The sequence below is a fragment of the Sus scrofa genome, chromosome 16, assembly GCF_000003025.6.
Source record: "Sus scrofa isolate TJ Tabasco breed Duroc chromosome 16, Sscrofa11.1, whole genome shotgun sequence".
NCBI lineage: Eukaryota > Metazoa > Chordata > Mammalia > Artiodactyla > Suidae > Sus > Sus scrofa.
Genome location: NC_010458.4, coordinates 4784251 through 4801058, shown reverse-complemented (window position 1 = coordinate 4801058; position 16808 = coordinate 4784251). Strand labels below are relative to the sequence as shown.

Here is a 16808-nt window from a genome sequence, read left to right as displayed (position 1 = left end):
GCCCTAATTCAAGTGTTTACCTGCCCTCACTTAGCCATTCTTCCTCCCTCCTGCACACGCTGGTGGTGGGGTCTTAATGGGGCTCAGGCAGCAGCACCCCTCTCTCCCAGTCAGATGCAAAACAGACTGAGGAAAAAATTGAAAGAGGAGTGGTCGGTAGAGAGGAAAATGGCTCCTTTATTCTGAGAACTCTCATTCAGAGGTTGTAGCTTTAGGGCTACAGCCAAGTGGCTAATACTGAATCCAAGTGCTGGCAAACATGAGACCAAAGCCGTCTACCTGGGGGCAGAGAGCCTCCCCCAGGGTGCAACTCCTTCCTGTGGGGAAAACAGAATGGAGCTCAGGTGTCAACTTCATCCCTCCCAAATTTACCAAGTAAACACTCCAAGCCAGGAGTCACAGTAATGGTGCTGCCTTCACAGGAGTAGAGAAGAGTACTCCACACACCCTCCAGCAATCTCTCTAAATCTGTCGAAGGCTGGCTGCCTTTGCTAAGCATCCACTACTGGTACCCCTTTCTGCCATCCACCAGGCTTCACGCCGCTTTCATAATCATGCCCCCGTGCCTTCCTCTCCAGGTGTGAGGCTCAACTCAAAACATGCCCTCCTCCCCTCATAGCGGACCACTGGTTCCTACCTCCTTGTCTGACCTTCTTTTATTCCCTCTTTAACAGCCAAGCCTGGCAAGCCCTTACTCCTTTTTCCAGACCCAGCTCAAAGTCATCTCAGATAAGAAGTCCTTAAGAACATTCCCAGCCAGAGCTTACCATGGCCAGGTCTATTCCCCATGGCATGCTTTAGTTTTGCCACCCATGGCTCTCTTAGTACTCTATTCTATTCCACCCACTAGACTGTAAGCCCCTAAATCAAGAACAATGGCATATATTTTTAACCCCTCAATACCTAGCACAGATTCTGGTAGAGTTATTGGATTAGAGAGACATAAGGAGCTAAATGCAAAGGAGGACATAAAAAATGTATCCATACAAATAAAATGCCACAGTGGAGCAGAGAGAAGAAAGCAAATCCAGTTGAGAGCACCTGACATATTTCCTCAAAGGGGTTAAGCATATAATCAGAGGGAAATCAAAGAAAATTTGATTTTAAATAGTTAACACTGAATTGAACTGAGCTGCACTTGAAGGGTAATCAAATGGAAAGAAGAGCCCAAGATAAAACAAAAAACAGCATGACAAAAAGTCTCAAATATAGGAAAATAAAGGATGTATTTGGGGACCACTGAGGTTCCTAGTTTGGCCAGAGTATAAAGCACAAACAGAAGAGCTGCCTAAGAGAAAGCTAGAGGCAGAATCTAAACACACATAGGGCCTTGAGTACTAAATAAAATGAATTTCTACTTAATTTACAGACAATGGGAGTCAAAGAATATTTTCTAAAAGAGTAGCTGGTTAATTATGCCCGGGAAACAATATAAAATCTGGATCCTTATAGTAGTGATAATAACAAACTAATAATTTTTTTTCAATTACTTCCAAATTTCTCAGGATCATAGTGACTCTGAGCTTATAATCATTTGAAAATCTCAACGGAACATTATTTGAGCATAATAAAATGACTAATAAACTATTTAGGATAATCAGGAGACTAAATATTAATTTGTAGTCATTTTTCATTTTGCTCATGATTCTTTCAACCCACTTCTGCATGTTTCATCTATCTAATGAGTCTGCACTTGCCACTGGCCTATCATGTAATAAGCCTTGCCAATTTCCCAATTCTCTTAATAGCCAGTAACAGAAAATGCTGATTTCAGGCAACAATAACTATGACCATCTGTTTCTACTTCACCATTTCTTCTTCACTATTCAACTACCAACCATGGTGAGCTTCAAAGATCACTCTTCAAAGACAATCCGCAAAATAGAACCACGGAGAAATTATTGAGATGTCTGACTTCAGTGCCAGAGTTGAACAAATGGATCAGACAGATAAATGGTCTCTAGATCCATCTGCAGTCAGTTCTGAGTTATAGCACCAAAGCAACTCTGAACAAACTCCAATACGGCTCTTCAAAAAGAGCACCTGGAACTATAAGCCTGTTTTTGCTCTTTGGCCAACTATCTACATACCATTGATCAAGTCACATTAGCTCATGGGGCTTGATTTCCTAATCTATACAGTGAAAGGATTAGACTAGGTCCCCAAGCAAAAAAAAAAAGTTCATATCTCTTAATCATCAGCTGAAGCCTCCCTTTTAAAAACAGCCAGGATCCCAGAAAGAAGATACTTTCCCAGCAGTGGTATCCTGCCCTTAACCACAGCCAGGATAGCATCCTGCCTTTCTGTTGTTTTTATATTGGGGTCCCTAGTAAACAATCTCTGATACGATTTGAAGTGCAGGTGGTTTATCGGGAAGTACCCCATGGATCACTTAGAAAAGGCAAAGCAGAAGACAGATTGGACAGAGACAGGGACTGGTCTCCGATGAAGTTGTAACACAGGACTGAGCCAATTCCACGGGAAGTTCAGGATCCAAAATGGCCCTTCAGAGATTCCCCAAATGGTACCCCTGCCTAAAAAAGTCACTGGATGGGGGCTGCTCCCTTGCTTTGGGTGAGAGTAATTTCTGGAGAAGAACTGGGCTGAGAGCCATTAACAGCTGAAACTCCATTAATGCAGGTGAGGATATGAGAGAACCAGTTCTGGACAGGCTAAAGCACAAAGAAGGAAAACAGCCACTACATTCACCTCAAATCTTCCCAAACTAAGGGGAAAAAAATGGGTGTGAAGCATGGTGAGTAAGAAAGAAACGGACTAAAAAGAAACAGCTGGACTCTGAATGACCTTGACCAAACGGCTGCATTTCTTTGTGCCTCAATCCCTCTCAGGGTCAGGCGATCTGTGGTCACTTTCACCATGAAAATATCCAAGATTCTATCACACATTTTGTTCCTGGTCTACCCTCAAATCCCTTCCATTACCTATCTCAAGGCTTACAAATATTCTGAAAGAAAAAAACAACAACAACAACAACAAAAAAAAAAAACCAAAAACACACCCACACATCTCAAAACTTTCCAGTAGCATTTGAAATTCATCTTCGGTAACTGAGAAAGACATGATCAGCAGCAGCAAATTCAAATCTACACACCACAGTGGACACACTGCAATTTCAAGATTAAATTAGATTTGCAGGCAGCAGCTTGGAGATTGTGACATTAGACTGAAAACAATTATTCAGTTAGTTGTATCTTTATTACTCATGCTCCCTCTTGCGAGGCAATTTTCCTTATTGGAAGTAAAGTAACCCCAACCAAAGCATTTAAAAATGATCCTTTTCCTGTTTTTATTAGCCCGTATCAAAGAAATGACTATTTGAAGCACAACCAAGGGGAGGGAATTGGCTTTTTATTGCTCAGTTCATGTTGTTATGGCTTCAGGAACGCAGAAAGACTCCCTGAGGAAATACTGTCTCTCGAAACAAGCTCACAGGGTGATCAACAGGAGAGGTCTTTGGGAGAGATGGAAAATAGAGAAAATTATTAAACTATAATTAAGTCAGCAAAGCGGATGCAAAATAAAATGTGAAGAGCAAGCTGTTCAGGACAAAAATGTCAGGTCTTGAAATTTATTTTCCTAGTAGTCTTCACAATATACATTGTCCAAATGGGGTTACATAAATCTTTCCAACCAACAGAGCAGCTGTTGATCTTTAAACTCAAAAACCAAAAGACAAAAAAAAAAAAAAAATGACCCTATGAATGTTGCCTATGAATCTAAATTTACACTCTAGCACTTCAAAACAGAGGTCAACCAGGCTCGGGGTCTTGCAGAGTAAAAGTCCCACTTTTAATGAGAGTAAAGTCCCACTTTATAATGAGAGATTATAACCATTCATCTGAGCTGAACACACACTCAAGTAAACAAACAAAGTAAAACATACAGTTCTGAGTGGCCATCATGTCACAGAGCCATTTCAAGTCCTTTGTTCATAAAGTACAAACACTTCTATCCCAAGTTCCATCTCAGAAAGCCCATGTGTTGGACTATTTGCTTCTTTGTTTATTTTTTTTATGGCCACACCCACGACATATGGAAGTCCCTGGGCCAGGGATCAAATCCAAGTCGCAGTTGCGGCAACGCAGCTTTAACCCACTTCGCTGGGCAAGAGATCGAACCCACACACCGTCAATGACCTGAGCCACTGAAGTCAGATTCCTAACCCTCTGTACCACAGCAGTAACTCCTGGCTCTTTATTTTGATTCTTACAATGACTATTTGTCTAACGCTGTTTCTCTAACAGATACTGTATTATTGAAAAAATAAAAGACACTTTAATTTTATTTGCGTTTCTCAAATTTCTTACAGGTTATGTATTTCTCGCCATTTACAAAAGCGTAGATGTACAGAATAACGGATTTTACTTCATTTACAGAAAAGTGTTATTTAAATACAGTCTTGGGTATCTGTACACATACACACACACTGTAGTTCAATAATTTTTTTTTCCGAAACTGATTATATCACTTCTACTTTTAGTAAGGAGGGCAGCAAGAAGGGGAAGACCTACCAGAAACCATTCTAATCATACCAGACACATCTAATAATTTTCATATTTTGTATAATAAAAAGGAGAAAAATAAAGATGCAAAGCCCCCAGCATAAAGTAGATCAATATATACACTTAAAAGGATTCATAATCTTATAACCCTTTAATCCAGAAAAGAGAACAGAGCCAAAGGAATCATTTAACAATTTAAAAATCAATTTTTAAATGTTTTCTAGATTGATCTACTTAAATTATCATATAAACCCTGTTTCTAAATCAGTTGAAACAAATTATTACCAAAACATATAATTTGGAGTAAAAAACAGGCAGTATCATTCTACTCAGTACTAACATAAAACAGTTAGATCACCAGTGCTATAAATCAGTGAAGTTGAAAAGTCTTCTGCAATTGTTTTCAGCAATGCTAAAATATATATATATATATATATATTTCATTTTTTCCTTAAGCATACAAGCTAAGCTATTTTCATCTAGAAGATGGACCACGTTGGTCAAAATAAAAGTCCAAGTTAGAATATCCTCAGAAGAAAACATGTCCAGAGAAATTTTTTAGAGTAAAATGTTGGAATCTATGAAAAGTTCACTGAAAATATGATAGGGTTTTCATAGGCTTTTTTAGATCCAATAAAGATCATGGCTACAGGTTCATCCTCATGGATTTGCTTAACATAAAATATTTCAAGGACCTCATATGTGAGCAGGGTTATAGTCACATCAGGGTGAACCTATCTTAGAATGAACAATAAATAGATACAAAGGAATAAGCAATGGGAAAAAAAAGAGAGAGAGAGAGAGAGAGAGCAAGAGATTAAACCAGAGGATAAGAAGTGGAAAGCAAAGCGATTAAAGACTAGATGGTGGGGTGGATTTCTGTCACAACGTCAGTGATCTCAGTGACCTCTGGCATCAACTCATCCTGAAGGGTACTCCAGGACCTGAACATCATGGTTCGTCAACAGCACAGGAGGCCAGGAGACAGCAGAGAAGCAGGACTGCGTGATGCTATGCGTCCCCCAATTTAGAGTTGATTCTCTGATCTCCCCAGAAGCAGCACAACTGTCTCTAAGCATCAGGAGCAGACGTTTCCAGAGGGAAAGACCCCTTACAGACCCAGCTGAGTTTTATCAGCTAGCAAGTGCACCCTAAGGAGTAAAGTCATCCTGCCCTGAACATTTATCTAGTAATTCACTCTGCATTCTCATTGTAATAATCTTACAGGGCGAGGCTGCTCCCTGAGCTGTGGCGGTTTCTTCATCTGAGATGACCAATAGGAAGCAGGTTTCTCTGCTTCTACTAAAGCCCCAAAGCAATTAAGAGATGGGGCTTGCAGAGCCCCACTTTCACCCTGGGGTGCAAGCAATTTAAAATGTTGTCAAGGATGCCCAGTGATAATAACCTAGCATGATTATATTCTTGTTTTTCTTATAGCATTTAAGGATCATGATATTATAATGGAAAGTGTACTAATTTTAGAGTCAGAATGAAATCATCTATTCTTGACTGTAAAAATCAAGGCAAGTCTTTTTTTTTTTTTTTTTTTTTTTTTAAGGGCAACACTCTCAGCATATGGAAGTTCCCAGGCTAGGGGGTCAACTCAGAGCTACAGCTGCCAGCTACACCACACCCACAGCAATGCAGAATCCAAGACGTGTCTGTGACCTACGCCACACCTCACGTCAACCCCAGATCCTTAACCCAATGAACAAGGCCAGGGATCAAACCTGCATCTTCACGGATACTACTCAGATTCGTTTCTGTTGTGCCACAACAGGAACTCCCAAGGCAAGTCATTTAACCTACCAAGGCCTCAGTTTCCTCATCTATAAACTGGGGGTCATTAGGGACACCCCTCCCACAGAACACATGAGGAGAATCAAGATTAATTTCTGAAATGCTTTAGAGTTTGCAAAAAGCAATGTCATCAGCATGCTCCTGGAGAGGTCTCCGAAGGGCTGGCAAAAGAGAAAGGCAAATTCTCAAATACATATTGGAATAATTCTCCATATGAATGGCTCTTTCAAATCTGTACTTTTGAAACCAGGAGAATATAAAATGTAAACTATTTAGGGAGGAAGGAAGACTGCACACCTCTTTCAGTGCTCCGTTAGCTTGTGTTTGTGAGCAGGTGGCCACCCTAGGTAACAGGCTACCCTAGCACCAAGATTCTGAAAGTTCCCAGTGCTCTGGGGAGAGGGAGGGACAGCCTCTCAGCTTTACTTGGGGTTCTGGAAATGCTAAAGAATATGCTAATGATTTGACACGCAGCTGCTGCTGCTGCTGCTGCTGCTGCTGCTGCTGCTGCTGCTGCTGCCATTCTCAGAGACACCCGTTAGCCTGCCAATTTGTCAGCAGATTGTTGCCTAATGAGCAGTTAATTGGTCCTTCGGAGAGCCAGGTAAAGTGAGTCCAAAGTTTCCTGTCAAAGATGTCACTCACTTTTGCTCACCTCATCCATAAAACTGTCACTTTCATGTTTTAAGAGCTACTTCACAATCACTGCAGTCCTTTGAAACAAACAAAACAAAGACTGGCAAAGATTCTGGCTGCCACTGACATGAGGGGCAGGAGGGGGTCAGGGGCACAGGCGCAGGGATTTCGGGGCGGGACTGGGCAACAAGGCAAGTACCCTGGGCAACAAGGCAGCCCACCTTGAAGCTTCTGTGTTAGCCAACTGTAAAATGTGATGGTCCCAGTTTGCCTCCCTGTCTGTGTGAGCTACAGAAACGAGTATGTATATCGTGCTCGGAGGGCGGAGTGGCACCTACTACTGTTCAGTAATTGTTACTATTACTGAAATGACTGAAAATCCAATAAACTTGGCAATGGCCAAGCCTACCAAATATCTGTTAGTAATCGTTTTTGTTCTGAGAGTCAAGCCATTAAAAGAAAGAACAAGAGAGAGAGCGCGCGCGAGCAAGCACTGCATACAACAGTGATTCCGTTCTTTGCAATAAAGGGCAGCTGATGCCTTAACATTCTCTGTCTCTTCTTCCCTCTCCTCCTCCTTCTGTTTCTTCCCCTCCACCCTCAGTGGCATACCTGCTCTTCCTCCCCCTGGAGTCTGAGTCACCTCCAACAGCTGGATGGCATAAGACCTGACCTTAGACTTGGACTTAACCCAGGTGCTCCTATGATTTGACTCGCGTACTCCATCGGGTCAAAGGTTCAACTGCACAGACAAGTAGCCTTTTCCTGACTTCTCCACCTTGCCAAAAAGTGGGTGACTCGCAGCCAGAAGGTCAATCCACAAGCAGAAGAAAAATTCCTGCAATTTTTCCTGCAGAAATTTTGACTCTCTTTCCACTGTTACATCTGCTTGGAAAATGCAGCACAGGAATTTACCACAGAAAGGGTAGCAAACAAAAAAAAAAAATGTTTTAATAACATTTCTACACATTGCTCAAGGCTTCTAAAGTTACAATTATGAGTTCGTGCAGTGTTAGCAACTGTTTTTCATTTTGTTATTGGTTTGGAAGTTAAATAGGAATTGATAGAATGAGCACATCTAATGCACAACCGAATAAAGATTTACAGCTCTACACAGTCTTCACCCAGGGAACAGGGAGAACAGTGACCATGTGTTTCGATGTCATTACTCAGGAAAATTCAGAAATGCTTCATGATGGTTCATGCCAGAAGTCTGAAAGTTGTGTGTCTTTGAGGTATGAACGAGCACATTTGAAAAGCCTCTGCTCCCAGGGGTGCTGAGGACCAGGCTCGTCGGGTGCTTCTACCCCTTCTTCAAAGCCCCCTGAAGTCCTCACTTCCAGATCCCATAGGAGTCACTTTCCGTGGATTAAGAGAAATCACTTTCCATGGATTAAGAGAAATGGAACATCATAAGAGAAATGGAACAAGAAGATTTTCAGGAACAATTAGGGAAAAGTCTCCTAACAAAATATTCAGTTTCTCCCAAGAGTGTAAGCTACTCCGGCTTCAATTTACCTATTTTGTTGTTACTGCTGCTGTGCTAGAAAACACGTGCATCCTTTAGAAATCTGGGGAGTTGTGGATATTATGTTTATTTGAAGAGTTGTGGATAGTATGGTTATTTGAAGAATAATGATATTATGGTTATATATCTAGCCTTATGCCTGCTTCCTACTTATCACTTACATTCACATTTAACACACAGAAGTAGGGTCCCTCTGTGAGTCAGCTTGTTCTGGACACCACTGGCCTCCCTGCCTAGCTTCTTAGGTAAACACTGAACTTGCCCAGAGCTAGTCTTATTCTATCTAGAGATTTAACACAGTGAGTAGAAGGAAGAGGTCTATGCTTTTGTAACCAAACTCCTCAAGAATCTACATTTTGGGAGAGTTCACCTGATATGGACTTTATCACCCTGTGGCAGAACTGCCACTCTGGCTGATGCACAGCAGACATCATGCTGAACAAAAGGGTATCAGAGCTCCTTAAAAAGACGGTATATGAGTTCCCGTTGTGGTGCAGCAGAAATGAATCCGACTGGGAACCATGAGGTTGCCAGTTCGATCCCTGGCCTCACTCAGTGGTTAAGGATCTGGTGTTGCCATGAGCTGTGGTGTAGATTGCAGATGCAGCTCAGATCCTGCGTTGCTGTGGCTGTGGTGTAGGCCGGCAGCTATAGGAAGAAAAAGATGACATCTTTTCTTCCCCATTGTGGTTTATTACAGGATTTGGGAGTTCCCATCATGGCTCAGTGGTTAACAAATCCGACTAGGAACGATGAGGTGTGGGTTCGATCCCTGGCCTCGCTCAATGGGTTAAGGATCCGGTGTTACCGTGAGCTGTGGTATAGGTCGCAGATGCAGCTCGGATCCTGCGTTGCTGTGGCTGTGGCGTAGGCCGGCAGCTGTAGCTCCGATCAGACCCCTAGCCTGGGAACCTCCACATGCCATGGTGCGGCCCTAGAAAAGACACACAAAAAAAAAAAAAAAAAAAAAAAGTAAGGATTTCTAATGTAGTTCCCTGTGCTAAACAGTAGGACCTTGTTGTTTATCCATCGTATGTAACAGTTTCCATCTGCTAATCCCAAACTCCTACTCCATCTCTCCCTAAGTCCCCTCCCCCTTGGCAACCACAAGTCTGTTCTCCACGTCTAAGAGTCTGAGAAAGATGCACCATCTTTGTGGGGCTCTGGTCAGTTTGTAGGTTCTGATCAAGTGTCACTAGCCAAGGATGCCAATTAAGTCTTAAAGGTTAAAACATTTAGGAGTGCCCTTGTAGCACAGCGGGTTAAAGATCTGGCACTGTCACTGCAGCAGCTCGGGTCAGGTTAGATCCCTGGCCTGGGAACTTCTACATGCCACAAGCATGGCCAAAAACAAAAAACAAAAAAAACAAAAAAAAAAAAAAAAAAAAAACCAACCATTTATTTAAACATTTATTCAAGATATTCAATATAAGCACAATTCGGGGTCTTGCTTCAATTTTAGTACATTACATGCTTTAGGGTAATAATAAAAGGAATAGTAACACTATAGATAGAGTCTGCATCCATTACTGCACTGGAAATAGGACACGTCATTTATCAAACCTAATTTTCATACAGGAGGTTATGTCCCACAGAAGACAGGGAAACAAAATTAGGTGAATTTCCAAATAATGTCTCAAGACAGACATGGGAGTTCCCATTGTAGCACAGCGGAAACAAATCCGACTAGTAACCATGAGCTTGTGGGTTCAATCCATGGCCTCGTTCAGTGGGTTAAGGATCCAGCATTGCCATGAACTGTGGTGTAGGTGGCAGACGAGGCTCGGATCTGGTGTTGCTGTGGCTGTGGGGTAGGCTGGCAGCTGTAGCTCTGATTCCACCCCTAGCCTGGGAACCTCTATATGCTGTGAGTGCGGGCCTAAAAAAGTAAAAATAAAAAATAAAAAAATAAAGCCGACAGAACACATCCATGTAACACAGAGAGAGAGAAGTACCCAGAGAAAGTGTATGGGGGGGCTACTTTTCAACAACTACAAGGATAGAAATGTATTAGACGGTAGCGATATAAGCTTGAATTGAATAATAACCCTTCAGCAAACATAACTGCACACAGCAAAGTGTTTGCTGGGGAACTTGGTGTAAAGTCCAACAGTAGACCCCTTACCTGATGCAGAAATCATGAGCACAGCTTCCTTACTGTTGGTCAAGCCATCCCATGTGGGACTGTTTCACTTCCTCGTTTAGTTAGCTCTTCCTCAGAATAAGTCAAATCTATCTACCTGCTAGGAACTTACATACCTTTGTGTTTTCTCAGCACTCTGAAATTTAACCTTCATCCTGACAGCTCTTCATACATTTTTTTTTTAAGTATTAAGTTTCTAAACTTCATTTATTCCCTTCTTCCTTATTCAGATTTAAAATCGCTCTAGGTTTTGTTCAAGATACTGTCACATATTTTAATGCATCCCCAATTTCATCTTAAGATGCATAATATCTAGCAGGTTCTACCAGTCAAAGAGCTAAGCCAAGGAGCTTCCAGAGAAACCACTGGATAAGGACTAAGGGTAAAAGTTTTATCAGTTACTTACTCAAAATCAATCTGGGATTCATCCTGTTTCAAAGGGCAGAGTGAGTTGATTTGAGTTGATTCCCAAGGAGGAGAACAAAGTTACCTCTCTTTTCTTTCTCTTGTTTTAAACATGAAAAAAAAAAATTCCCCAAATCTCCGAAAACACTTCATGCCAGACCAAAATGGTCTATTCTGTTAGCTTCACTAATACTAATGCTTTGATTTGAGACAAAGAGTGGAATCAGTGTCATTTGTCTTCTGATTTTCATCAGAATGAAATTACATATTAGAGGCAAAAGACAAAGACCTCCATCTATCTAAGAATTACAAACACTTCTGGAAGGATCATTGGGTGAGTACTCACATCTCCAGTAAGTCAGGCAACGTTTACTGGTCACAGCATGAAGCGTGTGTCCTAGGCTCCCTGCCCCCCTTCCCACAAAAGCAGTCACCAAAACATATGATAGAATATTATTGGATAAAACATATTTAAAGACTCCAGGCCAAAAAAAAACATGCCCAACGGCCAGACTGACTCTGTGCAGCTGAGGATTTATAGAAATGAGCACCCTCTCTGCACCTGCTTAGAGAAGATGATGTTACACTTGCATAGAACGCATGGCCTCCAGGATAAAGAGTTACGTATAACACAATGGGTGACAATTACAGTCAACCTGCCACAGGGACCCTTAGGGGTTAGTCCCTTACTTCCTTTAAGTCTCAGTCTAAATGCCCTCTTCTCCTTAAGGCCTACCGTAACTCCTCTAATTAAAATGGCAACACTCCCTCCCTCCCAACTCCCATCAGTCTTAATCTGACAATTTTTTTTCATGAAGAGATGTTAGCCCCTTAGAATGCACTGCATGGTTTACTAAATTATTATGTGTGTGTGAATGCACATGCGTGTGAACTGTTTCATCACCCCTCCCACCCAACACACTTGAACATGAAGATAAGATAGAGAGGACAGGATCTTGATCTCTTTACTAATGTATCCCAAGAATCTAGAAGAGATCCTGGCACATGGTAGGAAATAAGAAGTCAACATGTATTGGTTGAATCAATGAGTAAGTAACTGTGGGCTTAGACAGACTTGGCCCTGAGTCCCAATTCCACCCACACGAGCTGTAGGAGCCTTGGGCAATGATCACCATCCCCATTGGTAAAATGGAGACATAGGAAAGCGTGAAAATTACATAAGTCCATGTAACGAAGGGCTTAGGATCATGCTTGGATGAAGAAAGTGTTCAATAGATGTTGCCTGCCATTATTATTTCAAGATCGATTTCCCAACGTGGTGATGGATTGGTGATGACTTCTGCTCCCAGGCAACTCCCCCCACCTCACATCTGAAGAGCACAGATCGGAGATGTAGAAAAGGGACCCAGACAGAGCACTTGGTAGAGCAGCAGAGCTACCAAGGTCAAACCCCATCACAGGGTCTCATCAGCTCCAGTTCAAGGAGCTGTTAACAGCTTAAGTACGACCGACTCAGCCCTGCCGGACTAGAATAAACATAACAATGAAACCACTGAGAGAGTGAGGGTGAGGCTGGAAACCTTAAAAGGCAGGAAAAGCAGCTCCTCTCCTGCTACTTGAACAGAGAGATTTGTTTATTTGGTTTAACTGGAGTCAAAGCTAATGGTTCTAACGGCTTTGAATCACCCCGACTTCTCCAGGTTTCCACACAAGGGCTGTTACTTACACGTTATGAAAGAAGATAAAGAGAAAAATCAGCCCTCCATGAAAAGAATTTACCAGAACACACTAATCATTTAGACATCTGCTTATATTTCTAGAAAGCTAAAGATCAGGAATGGTATGGTAACTTTTTCCAGGAGCAAAATCCAAGTCTGCCTATAGGCTGCAAATTAAATCATTAACCTGAATGTTCACTGAGTATCGAGGAAAACAAAACACTGGAAACACTCAATATTGATATACACATACCTTTAATCTCAGGAGAAGAGCAGAGATTTCAGGACTGATAGAGTTAAGAGAAGAAGTGGCAATGAGAAAGGAAGAGAGAGATGAAAATAAAGGTGATGACAAAGGGAAATGGGCATTTGCTGATTTCAGGGCAAGAACCACTTTTAATTTCCCTATTTATTATTTATTTCCCAACTTATTTCCCTTCTTCCCAAGGCTCCAATAAGTGGTCCATTAAGGCATTATAAGAGCGAAATAAAATGGAGGGCTACAGGCTCAAGGGTGCACTCATAACAGATAATGCCAGGAAAAAAAAAAAAAATTTCTCTCCTCACTCTAGAGAAGAAAGACCCCAAGATTAGGTGACAACTGAGCAAGTCACCAATCAAAGGTGGAATCAAATCTCCAAACTCCCTAATCAAAGCTCAACTTTCCACACAAGAACTGCCTCAAGTTTTAAAACGCAGCTACATTTCTGACAAGCTCTCAGGTGACACTGAAGCCACTGGATCTGGGATGACACTGAAGTAAAAGCTTCTGCCCCACTGCACCTGCTAAGGTTAAGTCTTGGGAATTTTTTTTTTTTTTAATAAAAGAGATATTTCCCAGGAGTAGGAGAAAGTGAGGTTACAGATGAAATGCTGCAGTTCTAAAAGTTCGAATAATTCACAACAATACTTGTAAAATTTAAGGGCCGTTTACATGGTGGTGTCATGCCATGTCATATATTTAGCAAGTAAAATATACTTAAGTTGCAGATTTTTAAAGTACACACAAACACCTGTGTTTCATAGTTACGGGATCTCTCACTGAGCTATTCTGTGGATATGCATTCATTACTAATTTCTCCCTTTTGTTTGAAATATACCACACCTAAATTGCACAAAGTCTATATAACTATCTTAATTCTCATTCTCCTTTGATAACAGAAATACTATGTCTGGGAGTTGCTTTCACCATCTTTGAAATCTGACATTAAAATGTCTAAAGATAAGATGGCACTAACACACCAAATTCCAAAGGGCTTATTGCATAGGTTTTACCATCCAGCACTCCAACAACACAAAGTAATAAAGTTGACCATACCCAATTACACATATTCTATTACAACTGTATATCACATATATTATAATGCCATATATTAGGCGAGGTTCAGGGTAACTGGGGGCGGGGGAAGACTTTTGAAAAGCTCTTATTGGCCTATTTCTCTCTTTTTCACCTATCACAGAGAAACTCCAGGCACTTGAAGAGAGCTGATGAATCCTTGAACATAATGCCTCCTACCCCAGCCAAAACTCAGTTACCTCCCAAAGCCTCCAATTGGTCGCCTTGAATCAGCTGAGCCCCAAAGGCTTTTCCTGTAAAAAGTCCACAGTGTATCTAAATCGGATCCCAGTAAAATTTCGCTTCAGCCCAAGTGAAAATGCAGAGGTAGCATTCACGGATAACAGCTGGAGAACATTAGTCCTCTGTCTCTCCTTTTCTCTCCCAAGGGTTGAAAACTCTGCTGTTCAGACAGGAAGTCGTCATACACCGCACACTGCACAATACGAGAACGCTGGGATATTAGAACAAGTTGCGGAGGATTAGGAAGAGTGTGAGGGGTTTTGTTCAAGAACCCGGAGCAGCAACTTCGTGTTCCTCTTGCGTGTCCATCCCCCACCCCCTCAACCAGTGTTCAAGTAGCATAATGTACACACACCCAGAAATGACAAGCACACACTTCACTCCCTGACAGCTTTTTAAAAACTCAGAGTAAGGAGGCTTAATCTTTCAGTTTTCCACAAATTTCTTAAACATTAACTGCTTTTTTTTGGAGGGGTTGGCCAAGATTCTCCAATAATCTTTTTTTTTTTTTTTTGGCATAAATTCATGTTTGCTATCTTCACCTTCTACTCTTTCTTTTTTTAAAGGGAAATTGTCACAAAAAAACTCTCTCATAAAACTGCCCGGAAGAAGGAAATACATATATTTCCTATATAGGTGGAACTCAAAACATGATGCTCTGGAAAAGAATGATTTAAACAAAAGGTTCTTGTGGATACGGTTTTTTAGGGTCGGTTTCTGCTGTAATTTCATAAAGCTGCTGAGAAGGAACACAGACAAAAACAGGGGAGAGGCAGCCACATTCGGGGGCCGAAGCTCAAAGTTTTGAACAGGATGATAGGAGTTTCCCTAACACCACATGCTGAGTAGCCATTCTGCATTCCTACCAGTCTGCAGGCGCTGGACCCTGTTTCTGACCGCCAGTCCTCTGGGGGCGGGCTGCAAAACCGACCCTGTCTCTTCCACTACCCTCCAGCCAAGTTCACTAAAGACAAACCTTCCCAATTTCTCAACTGTGGGAAACGCTTTTGCTGTATGCCTATCAGGGGCATGCTGTTAATCAACTGGGTTACAACACTACGGTTTTATGCAAAGAGGGGGAGGAGGGGCGAGGGAGAAGCCAACCCACACATCCATCATCCTTTTAGGAGGAGGTGGAGTTTCAAGTTTCCCCAACTTCCAAGTTCCCACTTGACAGGCAATATTTCTGTGCAATTTCCAGCCCCACGTAACAGATGGTCCTTTGCCCGTCTCAAGCAGGGAGAGCGCCCAGACAAAGCCCCCCGTCACTCCTCGCCTTGCATGGCCCCTAGGTGGTCAGTTTCACGAAGCTGTCAGCTCGGGGGCAGTGAGCAGAAAATGGAAACTTAACTTCTTCCAGAAGTTTTTCCTGCTACAGGAGAGTCCAGGGGACCGGTGCACAAAGGCCTGAGAAAGTTTTCACTATGCTGTTTTTCCAAAACGTCTTCCGCCATCCGCCAAACCACCGTCCTAAACCCCAGATGCCCAGAGAAGGAAAGTTGAGGCACGTGTGTTCAGAAACACTGCAGATAGACAACTCGGGCCGTCCCAAAGACAACCTGGGAAGTTGCTTAAAGCGACCCCCGCGGGAGGAAAGCATTCTCCGGGCGCCGAAGCACTCAGTGCCAAAGGGGAAGGTGATGGCCCAGACCGGTGCCAAGTGGGGGTGCGCCCCGGCAGCGTGCGAGAACCTTCCTTCTCGGACTGAAGGGCGAGGGGAAGGGGGGGTGCGAAACGGGAGTGTGAAGACGGGCGGCCCACTCACCCTCACTGCCGTACTGTTTGCCATTGTTCGCGCCCATCCTGCTGCCGTCATGCCCGCCGTCTCCCGGACACTCCATAGCTGGGGCGCACCGCCTGCGCGCTCCGCCAGAGGAAAGCCCGCCCGACGGGATCGTTAGCTGCGCATACCCCACGCTCCGGCACCGAACTCCGGCCGGGGGCGACCCCTGCACGCCGGTGGGAGGGGGCGCTCTGTTCCCTGCTGGCACCCCCGACGGCGCCGGGTGGGGCCGGGGGCAGCCGCCGCCCTTAGAATCCGCGTTCGGGGCCGGCGGGCGCAGCGTCGCTGAGAGCCCGCGCCCCGGGGCCGCCCAGAGGCTCGCCGCGTCGCCGCCGCCGGGTCCCCATCCGCCCGCCCCGATCCCCCTGCGGTGGGCTCTAAGCCGCGCGGGTGGCCGGGGCTCCTGAGCTCCGCTGCCTCCTCCTGGCGCCCCTGCGCACCCGCGGCTTCCCCGGGAGGGCGCGGCGGCCACTTGTTGCGGGTGCCCGGAGCGAGCAGAGACTCAGGGCCCGGCGCCGCTCGCCCAAGGGCCGGACTTTTGTTAGCGCCAGGCGCCTCCTCTCGCCGCCCAGCGTCAATCACAGCTGGAGCCCCCGGGAGGAAGGCCGGCCCGGAGATGCGCGGCCTTTTAAAGGGGCAGCGCGCCTTTTTGGGGCTGGAGCTCCGGCCCCGGCCTCGGCGCGGGCCCTGCTCGCCGCCAGCGAATTGGCGTTGAGCGAAGGAACGTGCTCT

General features: G+C 43.8%; 1 protein-coding gene across 1 annotated transcript in view; it reads right to left on the bottom strand.

Annotated features, from left to right (window-relative positions):
- Nucleotides 1-16607, bottom strand: part of FBXL7 (F-box and leucine rich repeat protein 7) — a 409742-nt gene extending 393135 nt beyond the window's left edge. The window contains exon 1 of the mRNA XM_003133850.6: nt 16059-16607. Coding sequence (XP_003133898.4) covers nt 16059-16134 — 76 coding nt within the window. The 5' untranslated portion in view covers nt 16135-16607. The remainder of the gene's footprint in view (nt 1-16058) is intronic.